General features: G+C 35.3%; 1 protein-coding gene across 1 annotated transcript; it reads right to left on the reverse strand.

Moving 5' to 3' along the window:
- Positions 1-1,894: 1,894 nt before the first annotated feature.
- Positions 1,895-2,827, reverse strand: LOC109458873 (olfactory receptor 4F15-like). Its single transcript, XM_019752860.3, has one exon. The coding sequence runs from the start codon at positions 2,822-2,824 to the stop codon at positions 1,895-1,897; it is 930 nt and encodes a 309-aa protein (XP_019608419.3). The 5' UTR covers positions 2,825-2,827.
- Between the last annotated feature and the right edge of the window lie 13,013 nt (positions 2,828-15,840).

Here is a 15,840-nt window from a genome sequence, read left to right on the forward strand (position 1 = left end):
ACTCAGTACACTTCTCGTTTGTACCTGCTCCTTGGACATATTTCTTCCTGGTTTCGATTATGATTCTAATGGATCTCTTTCTCCTCGGTCTGAAAGATTCCAGGTCATTCATTTTTGCCCTTCAGAATTTTTGGGTTTAGAACTTTAGTCTCTTCTCCCTTTTGCTCGCTTCAGAAGTATGGCAAATTGCTCAAACATAAATCTGCCTTTATATTTGTCCTTTTAATTTAATGTACCTAACAAGAATCCATTACAAATACAAATATTAGGCAGCAAAATAATCATGAGAAAGAAAAATATAAAATATTACTGATTACATAAGACAGAAATAATTTTTAAATCACAAATACTGAAAATATGGAGTCCTTTCATAGTTTAGCAGTGATTTGGCTCAGTCTTCTAATTATCACAGTAAAATATAAGTTAAATTAGTTTCACAATTTCTACATATGGCATGTGCGTGCACACACACACACACACACACACACACACACACACAAACACTTGGACCCATGTCTTGAGCAAGAAAAGAATTAAACAAGTTACTAGGGAAAAATTTTCAGTAAATAATTTGGACAGAGTAGTTGTTGGATAATAATAGTAATATCAGCTGTGAAATGATCAGATCAACATTTATTTGATGTTTAAAGAATTGATTGATTGAGGCATAGACATTAAGTGACAGTTTCAAAAATTATGAAATAAACAACAATATAAATTTCCCTGCCCTAGACCAACTGGAGATGACTTGAGTCGTTGGCATTGAGACAGGCAAGGGTAAGTGTAGTAGCCACAGGCCACATACATGAAACAGGCTATCTCTGAAGCTCTCCCTCATTTCCCTTCTACCTTATGACAATCTCCCCTTATTACACTACCTTATCTATCTTCTGTTTACTCCACTTACCCCACTCTGTTCCTTTTGCTTAAGATTTTTTTTCCTTTTCCTTAAGATTTTAAATCTTCTCTCACACATTTTTTTGTCTTTCAGAAAAAAATATAAATTTGATTATTCATATCCTGAATTTAAATCAGAGTAGAGTTGTGTATTTCATAGTTCCCTCAAAAGTTTGAGTATATTAGCTCTAAGTTAATTAATTAATTTATTTTTAAGATTTTATTGGGGAAGGGGAACAGGACTTTATTGGGGAACAGTGTGTACTTCCAGGCCTTTTTTCCAAGTCAAGTTGTTGTCCTTTCAATCTTAGTTGTGGAGGGTGCCATTCAGCTTCAAGTTGTTGTCCTTTCAGTCTTACTTGTGGAGGGCGCAGCTCAGCCCCAGGTCCAGTTGCCATTTCTAGTTGCAGGGGGCACAGCCCACCATCCCTTGCCAGAGTCGAACTGTCAATCCTGTGGTTGAGAGGACGCACTCCAACCAACTGAGCCATGCGGAAGCTCAGCAGCAGCTCAGCTCAAGGTGCCATGTTCAATCTTAGTTGCAGGGGGCGGAGTCCACCATCCCTAGTGGGACTCGAGGAGTTGAACCAGCAACCTTGTGGTTGAGAGCCCACTGGCCCAAGTGGGAATCGAACCGGCAGCCTTCGGAGTTAGGAGCATGGAGCTCTAACCGGCTGAGCCACCGGGCCAACCCTAAGTTAATTTATTTGAATCCAGCCAGTCTTATGTCTGAGGTCATACTTTCAGCAGATTCTAAGTCTATAATCTATGTTTTTTTCAGCAACTTCCCATAAACATTTTCTGGGACTTTAATTCAGATGCCAAACAACTTATTAAAATGAGTTAATGTGATTATTCAATGTAATTTCATAATCAATGATCTATTCTGATTATTATAAAATTGTGACTTTAGGAAAAACAGCCCCAAAGTTTTGTAATTATTTAAGCATTTGCATTACTTAAAGTTGTTGGAAATCTTGTGAGTTATTTAGGAACTCTATCTCAAATTCAGTAGTTGACTACTCAGTCTCCTCGTTGCCATCTTCATATCCTTGTTCCTCAGTGTATAGATAATAGGATTCAGAATGGGTGTAATCATAACGTCCAAAAAGGCTAGAAACTTATCCACTGGCACTGTGGGAAATGGCCACATGTAAATGAAGATGCATGGTCCAAAAAACAAAACCACCACAGTGATGTGAGCAGACAGAGTAGACAGGGCCTTAGCCAAACCACCTGAAGAGCGTTTCCATACAGTGGCCAGGATGAAGACATAGGAGATAATCAACAAGAATAAGGTGACCATGGAAATGAACCCACTGTTGGCAGTAACCAGAAATTCCATTCTGTAGGTGTCTGTGCAAGCAAGTTTGATAAACCAAGGGAGGTCACAATAAAAGCTATCTATCTCATTAGGACCACAAAAAGGCAAATGGACAACAAAAGCTAACTGGGCCACTGAGTGAATGAGGCCTACAATCCAAGCACCAGAAAGAAACAAAATGCACACTTGTGGGCTCATTACAGTGAGGTAATGGAGGGGCTTACATATGGCCACATATCGGTCTAAGGCCATGGCAATGAGCAGTACCATCTCAGATCCACCCAGGATGTGAAGGATGAATATCTGGGTGACACAGCCCTTGAAGGATATAGTCTTGTGCCCAGAGTACAAGTCAGAAATCATCTTAGGAACCGTTAAGGTAGAAAGACACAAATCAATAAAGGAGAGGTTGGCTAAAAGGAAGTACATGGGGGAATGTAAATGAGGGTCAAAGGTCACTGTAAACATAACAAGGAGGTTTCCTAGAATAATTGTTACATAAAGCATTGTAGAGAAGGCAAGGAGAAAATGCTGCACTGTTCCATTGGTAGAAAGTCCCAGGAACACAAACTGAGACACTTCAGAGTAATTTGCTTTATTCATTGACTTAGTGTTACCTGAAAGGAACACAAATAAAAATAATTATAAAGGAATACACCAGATGTTATTGTGTTTCAAATTCTGATATTAAAGAATATTCTTCACTCTCAGTCACAAAAGTTCTTTGAAAACTCACACAATAGTTTATCCATTTAACGAATATTCACTGAGCAGCTACCATGAAGCCTCCTATATACCCGCACTGTGCCACATTCTGGGATAAAACATACACCCTGTCTTTATGTAGTTTGTAGTCTAGTTGTGAAGCTAGACATTAAATAACTAATCATCTAACTAGGTGATTATAATGGTAGTAAGTTATTTGAAGAAAGGAACAAAGAGCTCTGTGAACTATAAAAGCTCATAGCAATGCCATCTGCCCTGGTCTGAAAGAAGATATTTGTGCTAAGATCTAAATGATGAGTAAGAGTTAAGTAAGTGAGAAAGGATAGGAAGAGTGATCTACCAAGGGGAAATGTATGGGAAATATTCTAAAACATGAAGAAACAGAACAATTTGGAATAAATAAAAAAAGACCAGTAAGGGTCCAATCAAGGTTGAATCATACATGGTATATAAAGAATTTGGTCTATATCTTAGAAGTAATAGAAAGCCATTGAGACAGACCAATGAAATAATCATATTGGTGCTTAAAAAGTTTACAGTAGTTGCAAAGTGAAGAATGTAATAGAGGGATTCAGAGAGAGAGCAATTAGGAGTCTATCAAAGGATCATATCAAATCAGTACAGAACGAATGAAATTTGTCAATAAATGGTGTTGACACAACTGACCAAACTTGGCAAAAATAAATTCAATTCCTTACCTTATATCAGTAACTGAATTTTTAGTGAATATTTAACTAAAAATAAAATAAACAAAATAGAAGAAAATATGGACTTATTTTAGATAATCCTTTGTATGAGAAGAATCTTTCTAAGCACATCCTAACATGTGCAAATCATGCAGAAAAAAACTGATACTTTCAGATTCAACATTTAAATCTTCTATATAAAATTTTTAAAAGAAAAAAATAAATGTTGGGAAAATAGTAGTTAAATATAATGATAAACCAAATTTAAAATGAACAAACACATAAAAACCTAGACAAATAAAAAATCTAAATAGTCAACATATAAAAAATAGTCAAACTCACTACTGGTCAAAGAAATGTAAATAAAACAATATGGAATTGCTATATTTGTAGAAAACTATCAGAATTAAAAGTAAATAAATAATATGAATGAGGCTGTGAGGAAACAGACTCTTTTATACTCTGTAATTCAGACTACAAATTCATAGAATTTCTTCAGAACACAATTTCAAAATATATATCAAATATTTAAAAATTGCCATATAACTATAGACTCCCATTACAATAAATTTTTATTATGGTATACAAGTTAGCTAAAATATGAGCTATTGGGGCAAATGTTATATAATTATTTACAAAAAGGAAAAAATTAAAAATAATCTAAATTAAAATAATGAGGAATTAAGATACAACATAATAGTACATCCAACTGGGAAAGGCACTTAACCTTATATGTAAAAAATATCATGACTATGTTTATAATAAACCTTTAAAAAAAAGCATCTTATGAAAGAAAATGTATGCAAAAGACATTTTTAAAATTAATCCTAGAAAATAGAAATAAAGGATAAGCAACAGATTGCTCTTTGAGTGTATATATTTATCAGTTTGCACAATATGAAATTGGTATTTCAGTAGGTCACAAATAGTCAAATATCAATTTCATGAGTTCCAATAACATATTAATTTATTTTTTCTAAACTACTATACTTTTTCACAATCAAACATTATTGATGCTTATTCCACACCTGTATTGAATACATGGGTTCCCCACTGTTCCCCACTTGCACTGCCACCACCAAGCTTTCTTCCAGGTCCCACACCACTAACAACCATTCTTTCTCATGTCATCACCTCTCCCTAGGCCAAATCATTCCCAGGCTCCAGCTTGGGTGCCACCTGCACCACCTTGGCAGGAAAATAGCATATGCAAGTGGGAGCACCACAGACACTATATGTAGCCAAGAATAGACTTGGGAGCATCCAAGCCGTGCAGGAACAGGCATCCTGACGGTTATGGACATGGAGCAGGTATTGTAGCCAAAATGAAACCCTACAGGGGTGATGCTAGGAGCCCCCACCATATGGGCCCTGGATAGAGAATGTTATAGGCAATAAATGGAAAAAATAGAGCAGGATTTAATCAGAGAATGGGACAATCACTAAGATGAATGACAATGGATATGACTTGCAAGGAGCTGCCAGGTGTTTTTATATCTTGACCACAAAGTGTGTGGCTATTAAAAGATGCATATTCTGAAATGTAAAATGTACATGCGGAATAATCACAATTATAAAAGATAAAGAATTGTTTTAAAGACTCAGTGATAATAAAAGGAAATTACCAATCATTTTCACTAAGTAATGAAAATAAATGGGTACTTTTGTTGTTTCTTCTCCTTTATTTTCCAAAATCCAGGATTTCTTAGTTTAATATCAGTTGACTTCAGTTGATAGAGTTCAGTAGGAGAAAAAAAAGTAATATTGTCATCAAGTAAGAGTATAGATGATTTATGCCAAAATATGTTAGTGTACTAACTCCAAAATAGGGAGTTTGATTAAAAAGAAAAACACTGACTCTGGGTGATGAACACACAATGGGATTTATAGATGATGTAATACAGAATTATACACCTGAAATCTATGTAATTTTACTAACAATTGTCACCTCAATAAATTTAATAAAAAAAAAAAAGAAAAACACACAAATATGTCACTTACAATTGAAAAAATGCAAATGACAAACTCATCTAAAGACATGCAATTATAAAGAAATGGCAATTTTAAAAAACAGCTTTGGTTTATTTCAGCGTTTTTTCAAAAAAAATTTGATTGGGAAGACAGAAAAAAAAAGAAAAAGAAAAGAGAGAGATTAATTCCATTGTGTTCAAAAGAATCTTTATGGTAGGAATTCTTATGCATTATTGGTGAGATTGGGAATTAGTAATATTTAATGGAATTCAAAACATTCAAATCTAAGCCATAACAAATGTCCCTGAGGCCCCTAACCCTGAACAGAGGGTTAAATTCATGGACAAAGTATCATAACCAAAAAGAAATGCTACAGTTTAATTGCACAGCATTGATATATATATACATCTATATCTATATCTATCTATCTATCTATCTATATATATATATATATATATATACATACATACATATGTATATATATGTCCAGTATACTAGTATTCAATAGCAATAGCAAATAATTGTAAATAACCAAAATATAGTACAGAATTTTAAATCAAATTATTATGCAGCTACATCATAAAATACTATGCAGCTATTTAAAACAATGGTATAGATTGATATAACAGAGACCTAAAATGAAAAATAGTGCAGAATAGAATCAGTAGTATGATTCTGTGTGTATACACATCAAAACATCTTAAAGAACAAATGCCTAACTTTTAAGAATTATCAATATAGTCAAAGGTGATTGATTACACATGGTTTAACTTCCTAAAATCCTTATTTCTGCATTTTAGATGTCTTTTATAAAGCATCAACATTTGTTAATAAAAAATAGAAATTTTTGAATTTACAAGTGTGAAAATTCAAGATGTACAGAATGTTAAGTGAACAAATGAAACACAAATACAGAAAAAATGAAATAAAACTTTACAGGTAAGTAATCAACTCTTTTTATCAAAATCAAAACTATTAGTATAGCAAAAATTCTCATCAAGGGGTCCATTTTAAGGTACAACCTTTATATTTTTATACTATTTTTACCACCATCTTTTTCTGGAGGGGTGTGTGTGTGTGTGTGTGTGTGTGTGTGTGTGTGTGTAAGGATGGAGATTTTTAAAAAAGAGGAAAAGGGAAAGAAGTAACAGAGACTAAATTTTAAAAATGGAGAAAAGAGAAATAAGCAATTTAGAGAGGAAAAGAAAAAGGAGAAGGCAGTCTCTGAGAGTTACAATCTTGCTTAAACTCCTTCAATGAATTTCACTCCTTCACAAAGTTTAGACTCTTTCAAAGAGGTGATCTATCTATCCTCTGTCTATTCCTAGCCTCACATCTTGATTCTCCCCTATGCCCACAAAGTATTCTCCAATTTTCTTGAACTACTTATATAACCCTGTTTTTTGTTTATGAATATTTGTTTGCTTGCTTGCTTGTTAAGACTGTACTGATAGATGTACACTTTTAATTCTGTTGACTACTTCTCACCTGTAATTCCTGCATCACTTCCGCAAGTACAGCTTCTTCTTTCTTCCAGCTGCAGGTGACCTTATTCCTTTATCGTCTCATACCATGTTGTATAAGCATAATGTTTATACTACTTTATAATTGATATTTGACCATCCTATATGTCATTCCTGCCACATCCATGAGTTCCCTAAGGACAGAGAGTATCTTATTAAGAAATTCTGGCCCATGGTAAGTATTAAATAAATGTTTCTGAGTGCATGGCTAGAGGGATGAATGGATGGATAATCTAAGGATAATAATTTCTTGGTATGTAATATATTATCCTATATTTTTGATCCTGTCCATAGAATGACCAGGTACATTGTCAATCAAAAAAAAATTGTTTTAAGCATCTGGCAGGGTGAATGAATCCCTCACACTTCCCTTTCACTTGATCATAAGCCAATAAATTGAATCCAACCAAGTTTAAGGGAAAAGTTTAAGGTTCAAACGAAAAAAAAAGAATTGATAGAAGAGACTTCAGCTAGCACCATTTCCCACAAAATAACATGCAGAAGCAAGTTAGAAAACAGAGACCTACTAAGTGTGCAGCACTGTTCAAACCCACGGTGCTAAAGAAACTGCCTTCAGGGTCTACTGTCTAAATCCATGTCTTTGAAAGGCTAGGTTCATGCTGTTTCCTGAACATTGATGTTGCCATTCCCTCCAGGAAACCCACTATCCAGGTGAGTTTATTATTTATTTATTGGCTAAATATTTATCTGACTAAATATTTATATCCTAATTTTACCTTAGGAAGCACACTACATTATGTTTCAGATTCCTCCACACAACTTTATTTGTCCATTCATCTCTGAACCCTATCCGTTCAGGGAACTTCCCAGACCTCGGATCCTAAAGCACTCCTCGCTGCAGCTCAGAGCTGCATTCCTTGCTTCTAATCAGTCTTCTGATTCTTATTAAAGGAAGCAGGAGCTGGAAGCGGCAGCAGCAGCAGAAGCTCTGAATGTTGTTGGCCATGTACCAGCCATGTCATGGTGATATTTCTCAGTCATCATCAACATACTAAGGACTTTCTTTTATCTTTTCAACTATCTCTAACCTGAACTGTGGATTTATCTTCCATGTTCTCCTATTGATACCTATAATTATCTCAATATATACCTCCTTGTAAATTATTTTTATTGTCAGCCATTTCTACCTGTGAAAAATTGCCTTTTTCCAATAAAAAATGAAATAGTCAAAAAGTAAACAGAATATTGTCACTGTCCAGCTATTTTATACTATACTATTTTATACTATTCATTAATTTCCTTCTAGTACTCTTGATTAGTTCAAAGCGATCAAAATGTTTATGAACACATACACAACTTTTTGTCTTTCTCTAACTCCTTAGATGAGTCTTCCCTTCTTTATTATTCCTTATCTTTTTAATACAGGTTAGAAATAATTGAAATGAATATGACATTTTTCAACCTGCAATCCCCCTTAATTTCTAAAACTAATGTTGGCATGCTTATATTAATTGGTATTCATGGCATCTGACCAATTGAAACCGTCTCTTGGAAAAACTAAAACAAAAAATTTTTTTAAAACCACTTCCACAGAAAAAAAGCTTTGAAGTCATTGACAAATACATTCTTAGGGATTTTTATCTGATTGTTTGAATATTTGTAGAAGTATTTGTAAAGAGATTCCTTTGAATAAATTCCCAATCACTAAAAACTCTGATCTACCCAATAATATACAAATGTTCATGACTTTGAAGAAATGTTACAAGAATGAAATAACTACTTATCAACATTTCTAATGCCAGTCCAATGCAAAAAAAATCAAACTCTGAAAATTCTACAGTAAATATGCATGTTGGATTCATGTTTTGACCAGAGGAACCAGAGTTTCTCTTCACTCCTCTGATTAAGTCTGTCTAAAGCACGCTATCACAAAGGAACACAGTATGATCCTGGCAGTGAGGAAGCAGAATGACAGAAAGCCTCTCTCATTTTTGTTTTCTTCGCATTCCCCTACTGACTCCATTCTCAATGGCCCTGATTGTATCCAGCAAGATTCTGTGACCCACCAGACAAGTTTTATGCTTTCTATAAACCAATCCCTCCCTCTGTGAAAGTATAGATACTCCTCTAATAATTTTGAATGCACTGATTTGTTAACTTCAAATGACTTTCTCTATGCCTGAATAATGAAGCTTTTAAAGCACTGAAGTACAATTAACTAATCTAAAAAGTATATTTTATCAAGTGAGACTCATGTCGATAACAGATTTTTATTTCCAGAGGAGTAGTCACTAAACTTGAAATGGCTGGTAGAATAATACCCCTCTTCATTCCATCCCATTCCTCTATTTGCTCATCCAACAGCATGAATACTGAAATATCTCTATCACCACACTTAGATTTTCCTTCAAGCATAATGTAATATATGAAGTCTGGAGTAGAAAATTCAGTACTCTGTGAAGTGCCCTTGAATAAATATCAATGACCAACAGAATTCATCCCAAAAGTATGAGATATGGAAGGAAAAATACAGCTCTGATCTTATGAGTTTTCAAAAACCAGCTAGGCATAGTCCAAAGCAGTGCACATAATAATCAACTATCCATATTATTCTAGTTCCTCCTGGAATATGCTATGATCCAGACACACAAAAAGTGTCTTCTCATAAATCAGAGCATAAACTGGACATACAGGACATCCCATGCAGCCTGAAACAAGTTTTAATTCTGCCCTGCTAAAAGTTAGCACCTAGTGGAAAAACTCCAGTGAGTGTTTGGGGAAGAGTGTGGACAATGGGCCCCATAGGGATGAGAAGGGTGCCCGTCTGATTCACTGTCCCTGATGCACGACACAGTGCCTGGTCCATGGTGGGCGCCCAACACAAAAAAAAAAAAAAAAAAAAAAAAAAGTTAGCACCTAGGAGGTACTCAATAAATGTTTATTGAATTGATAGAGAGAAAAGCCATATAATTCTGAAATTTCAGCAGACTACCAATTTTAATTTTAGTTTATTCACTTACCTGATCACCTCCCCCAAAAAACTAGAAGAAGAAAGGGTATCAGCAAGCAGCATCTTCCGATAAGCCTACATCATTTTAAAAATCTTTCCATTTTGATTCCCTGTTAGTATTATTGAGACATAGCTGGAGTGAGAGCTGCTCCAACACAAATGTTAGCTCTTAGTAACCACCAGATACTTTGGTGACTTAACAGTCCTCAATCCATTCATCTTGGGAATTCTACCTTCGAATCCCCATGGTCTGAAGAAAGATGGAATATTAGCAGTTTGGCACAAAGCAAAATTAAATTAAAGGAAAACAAGGAAATACTGGTATAACTAAGCACACCTGAGGAATCCTTTAAAGGAGAATCAGTATTTCCGGGCAGTAGAATGTCTGTAAGTCAAGTTTAAAACTAATATCAATGAACAGGGAATAACTATTAACAAATTAAATAAGCAGAGTTTAAAATTCTATGGTGGAGCATATTCACAATAAAAAGGCTTATGTGAGAAACTCCATGCTTGCATTCCCATTTTCATGAAGTTAAGTCTCAGGTAAAATAAGTAACTTGACCAATGCTGCCCTGTAGTTTGTGGAATCAAGACTCAAATCCACATCTGTCTAACTTCAGAAACCATAGAATTAACCACTACTATCTCCTACTATCTCCTTTTCATGTAATTGTTATAGCACATTAACAAGGTTTATGTGGTTTTTAAATTTCATAATCAATACGGCAAATATTTCACATCACAGTTATAACAAGGCAATGAGGTAAAAACATGAATATATACTTTTTACTTAATAGATTAAAAATGATAATTTACAGCACATGATTCATTTAACATTGGTAGCAGGACAGAGACAAGAACCCACATAACCCTGGGGTTCTGCCTCAATGCCACACATACTATATGCTTGGGATGCAGCTCAGAAAAGAAATCTAAACAAATACAAAACTCAGTCTCAAATGTCTTAATCACGGGCCTTCAAAGCTATAAGAATTCCTTTTAAACACATAGTTTCAACTGAAACAAATATGCAAACTTAAGTGTTGTGATTGAAGTTGATATTAATCATTTCCTGTTTACTAAATATTATGCCAAGTCCTTCATGAGCCTAATCCGGGGAGCTCAAAAATAGCTGAGAACTGCTGTGAGTTAATTGTTTAAAAATCTCACAGGTACAGAGAGGATACAAATTAAATGTGACTTTTAAAAAAATCATGCTTATACAAAGCAAATGACCAAATGAGTAATTAATAACAGAAATTAGTCCCTCAAAAAATAATTGAAATCTGTGTAAAAATATAATTAATTAAATTGTGATGAATGAAAGAACAGAGTATACATATATCAACTTTCGAGAAATTATTATTGTGGTTAGGGAATGAGCTTTCTGTTATTGGAAGAATTAAAGCAAAAATAAATAATCAATATGACAGAATTGCCATAGGATAAAATTATATTAGATAATTTCAGAAGTCTTTTCATTTAGAAAAGTTTACGAGTCATTATAACTTCCCCTTTTGAAGTCTAATTTGGAATACACATTAAATACTAAAGCAGTAGTTGAAAAGTAAAATAATATACTCATCTATTATTGTTGAGTATGTACAAAATACATGTCAACAATCACTGATTTAAATATTATTTGTCAAATTAACTGAATTGGCAGAGCCTTATAATCTGCGCATTCAACACTACAAGAAAAAAAGAAGTGGAAAACTTAGTGGATAAACCAATTATTTGGTTTCCATGATATTAAACAGATTTTTTGCCTGAATGAATTAGTTGGTATCGGATTGTGAAAGAATCCCTAAACATAATACATAATGCATGCTTATGCCTTTTAGAGTGAGAAATGTTAAAGGATGATTACTACCAAATATCACTGTGGGAGTGGGAAACGTGGGTTCATTCTTTTAATCATTAATGTTTATTGACTACCTTCTGCTTGTTAACAAAAACAAAATGTTTTTGAGTGTTAAAATCTCATACCTGACTGTAGAAGAAAACTCTTTATGTGCCTTTATGATTTGAGGTCTTGACAACGTTGTCTGCTCAAAATTCTATTGCCTATTAAACTGAAAAGATGCCTGAAATTTCAATTGTAAAAGTAGCTTCTTTACATTATGATGTGAAGAATCCTGAGTTAAAATACAAATACATTACTTTAATGTATTTTTATATATTTATCTAGTTTATTAAACATTAACACACATATGGTAAAAGAATTTCAAGAAGTATGAGTATTAAATTCCCCTCTCCTTTCCCAACTTCCCAGAAGTAATCACCGTTAAACATTTTCTTTTGTGTCTTTTGAAAAGTTTTCTATGCATATATATCTCTTTTTTAAATACAAAAAGAATCTCACTATATAAACTGTAGAATTTATTTTAATCAATTTTTCTAAAATCTAAGTCTTGTCAAGTTGGAAAACCAGGGAAGTGAGACACTAATCTCTAGAATTACTATAAAACACGATGTGAAACACTGCATGTTTGAACAGGCCTTCAAATCAGAGCGGGAACTGGACACAGGTATAAACAATTATTAAATGTAACGACTGAGAGATCCAAGATGGCAGAGTATATAAACACTGTGCCTGCTTCCTTTCATGAACACATTACAATTACAATTATAGAAAAATCAACCTGAAGAACCATCTGAAGTCTAGCCAAATAGAAGTCCTATAACTGAAAATATAAAGAAGCCACATCAAAACTGGTAGGCGGCACAGAGATGCAGAACAGGCCCCAAACCTCACTGTGGCAGATGAGAATCAGGAGGGATATCTCAGCCATGGAGATTTCCCCCCAAGGGATCCCAGCCTCCCACACCAGGCTCTCCATCCCAGAATACTGATGCCAGGAAGAGAAGCCCCACAATATCTGGCTGTGAAAAACAGTGGGGATTCCAACTGTTTGGGTGGGATGGAAAGCTGCAAGAAACCTAGACGTCCTCTTAAACAGCCCGTGCACAGACTTACTCGTTCACAGGCACTCACCTTGGGCTCCAGTGGAGGGACGGTGACTTGAGGCGACTTGGAGACATACAGGGGGCAGACTGGTTTTCCCCGTGAAGGGTCCTTCTCCTGTGCAGCCAGCAGGCAGGCGCCATCTTTCCCATGTATGTTGAGCCCGCCCCCACAGGCCAAATCTGAATTTGATTGGCCTGGTGAGCTCTGTTGCTCCGCCCTGCTGACTCAGGTGGGACCCCTCCCCATCTAACTCACATACCACTAGAGGCACTTTCTTCACAAGCAAACAGCCCCTCCTACATTGCACCCTTTCTTGGGAAACTATTTGGAGTCCCTGGGCCCCAGGCAGGTGGCAATTAGCCTTGGTGTTCTGAGACTTTTGCTGAGTTGCGCCAGGTTCAGCACTAGCACCAAAGCAGAGTCTACATTGACCACAACTCTTCCCACTCGAGTGACTCCCTGAGATCCTGCCTCACCCAACTTGTGTACCACACAAGGTGTATTTTTCCCACACAAGGCTTTGTCAGTAGCTGAACCATAAAGGAACAGGCAGTTGGCCTCAGGCTTCTGGGTATTCTGACATTTTGCAGAGTTACCCCAGTCCTGGTACTGGAGGCAGCCATCCTTGGTTAGTAGGGTGGCCTCCCCCACGCAGTTCCAGGTTTAGTGCAGGCAGCGAACAACCTCAGATTGTTTTGTATATCCTACCAGGTATCCCCCCTGGCCAGTCACAGGCAGTGGCTGACCTGGGCCTGCACCGCAGCCCCTCCCAAGAGGCCCCAGAACCAACACACTTCAAAGTTGGCTTCAGACCATGGCAGAACACAGCCCAATTAGCCCCACAAGTGACCCACACAAAGGGTTGTCTCAACAGGCACCAGAGCCTGCTGGGGCAAATCCCACCCAGTGGGATAAACCTCCCACACAGCAGCCCATAAGCTGTGGACATGGCCTAACCCCACAGCCAGTTAGCCTGAGGGTCAATCCCACCCACTGATGGGCCAATAGCAATCAAGATTCAACTATAACAGAAGAGCACACACAAGGAGCACCCAGCTCAGGTGACCAGGGAGACTCTGCCACTGGAGGGCCCCACAGGACACCTACTACATAAGGCTGAATAAAATTATATTGACACATTTACAATATCTTATTTCTAGTTTACTCCTACGAACAGAAGAAGAAAGTTGTGATTTCTTGGATCTGACCATACACCAATATCTAAAAATTAATGATAACATATCAATCTTTGTCTCTATGTCAATAAATTAAAAGGCTCCTGATAACAACATAACTGATCTAATAAAGATATATATATATATATATATATATATAATTGTAGTTATAGTTTTCAATTTCCTAAAGTATTGTAAAATAAGAAATGCAAACTATCAAGAGATATTGCCCCAAATCAGATGATCATGGCAGCCTCACTCAGACATGCATGGAGACGTATGATGGCTTCTTGGAATATTTTAAGAAAAAATTATCTCAGCTATGTTCACTGATATAAATCTTTAGTTTTAGGAGCCACCATTTATTCATAAGTGATTTGAAACCTGCATATAACTTCCTTTCATACCTCTCTATGGAAGGAGGATAACAACACTGCATCCTGATTGAGTTCTTGCTACACTATATAATTTGTACTGATAGACTACAAAATGAGATCCTACTGTCCATTTGGTTTCTAAACACATGAATTTCATTTAACTCATCTCAATTCAAAACAGTTCACTTCTAAGTGATCCATGTTTTAAAAAGAATCACAATGAAAAATCTTTAAAAACCATTTTGAACTGAATAATAATTAAAAAAAAATACATACATAAGAACAAATGGAATGTGGGGATACTTGCAGGGATTTTATCATATATGTACATATTTTTTAAAAAGAAAGATGCATACCAATGATCCAACTATCCATCTCAAGAAAATTAATCTAAAGAAAGTAGAGGAATAAAATAATAAGAGCAAAAATTAGTAAAATTTTTAAAATGTTAAAATCCAAAGTATCAACAAAACCAAAGTTGATTACTTCACAAAACCAACAAAATTGACAATGCATTAGCAACACTGATCAAAAAGAGAAAAGGCACCAAAAACAACAAAAGAACAAGACAAACAAATGAGAAACAGAAACTCATAGACACAGACAATAGTTTAATGGTTACCAGAGGGTAAGGGGGGTGGGGGGTGGGAGATGAGGGTAAGGGGGATCAAATATATGGTGATGGAAGGAGAACTAACTCTGGGTGGTGAACACACAATGGGATTTATAGATGATGTAATACAGAATTGTACACCTGAAATCTATGTAATTTTACTAACAATTGTCACCCCAATAAATTTAAAAAATAAATTAAAAAGAGAAAAAAGAGAAAAGGCACAAATAACCAGTGCCAGGGAAAAAAAGGAGACATCTCTACAGATGCTGCAGTCTAAAAATATTATAAGATGATATTATGTACAACTTTATACAAATAAATTTTTAAATCACATGAAATGTGAAAATTCCTGTTAGAAAATAGCTACAATAAAGCAAGAATTTTTTTTCAGTTTTTTAAACATTGTTTTAGGTGTACAGTATAGTGGTTAGACAGTTATATAATTTAAGCAGTGATCTCTCAATTAGTCTATTACCCACTGGGCACTATAAACAGATGTTTCGACATTATCGACTATATTCTCTGTGCTATACTTTACATCCCCATGATGATTTTGTAACTACCAATTTGAATTTCTTAACCCCTTCACTTTTTTCACCC

The sequence above is a fragment of the Rhinolophus sinicus genome, chromosome 3 (genome assembly GCF_057876585.1).
Source record: "Rhinolophus sinicus isolate RSI-liver-muscle chromosome 3, RSI-T2T, whole genome shotgun sequence".
Classification (NCBI taxonomy): domain Eukaryota; kingdom Metazoa; phylum Chordata; class Mammalia; order Chiroptera; family Rhinolophidae; genus Rhinolophus; species Rhinolophus sinicus.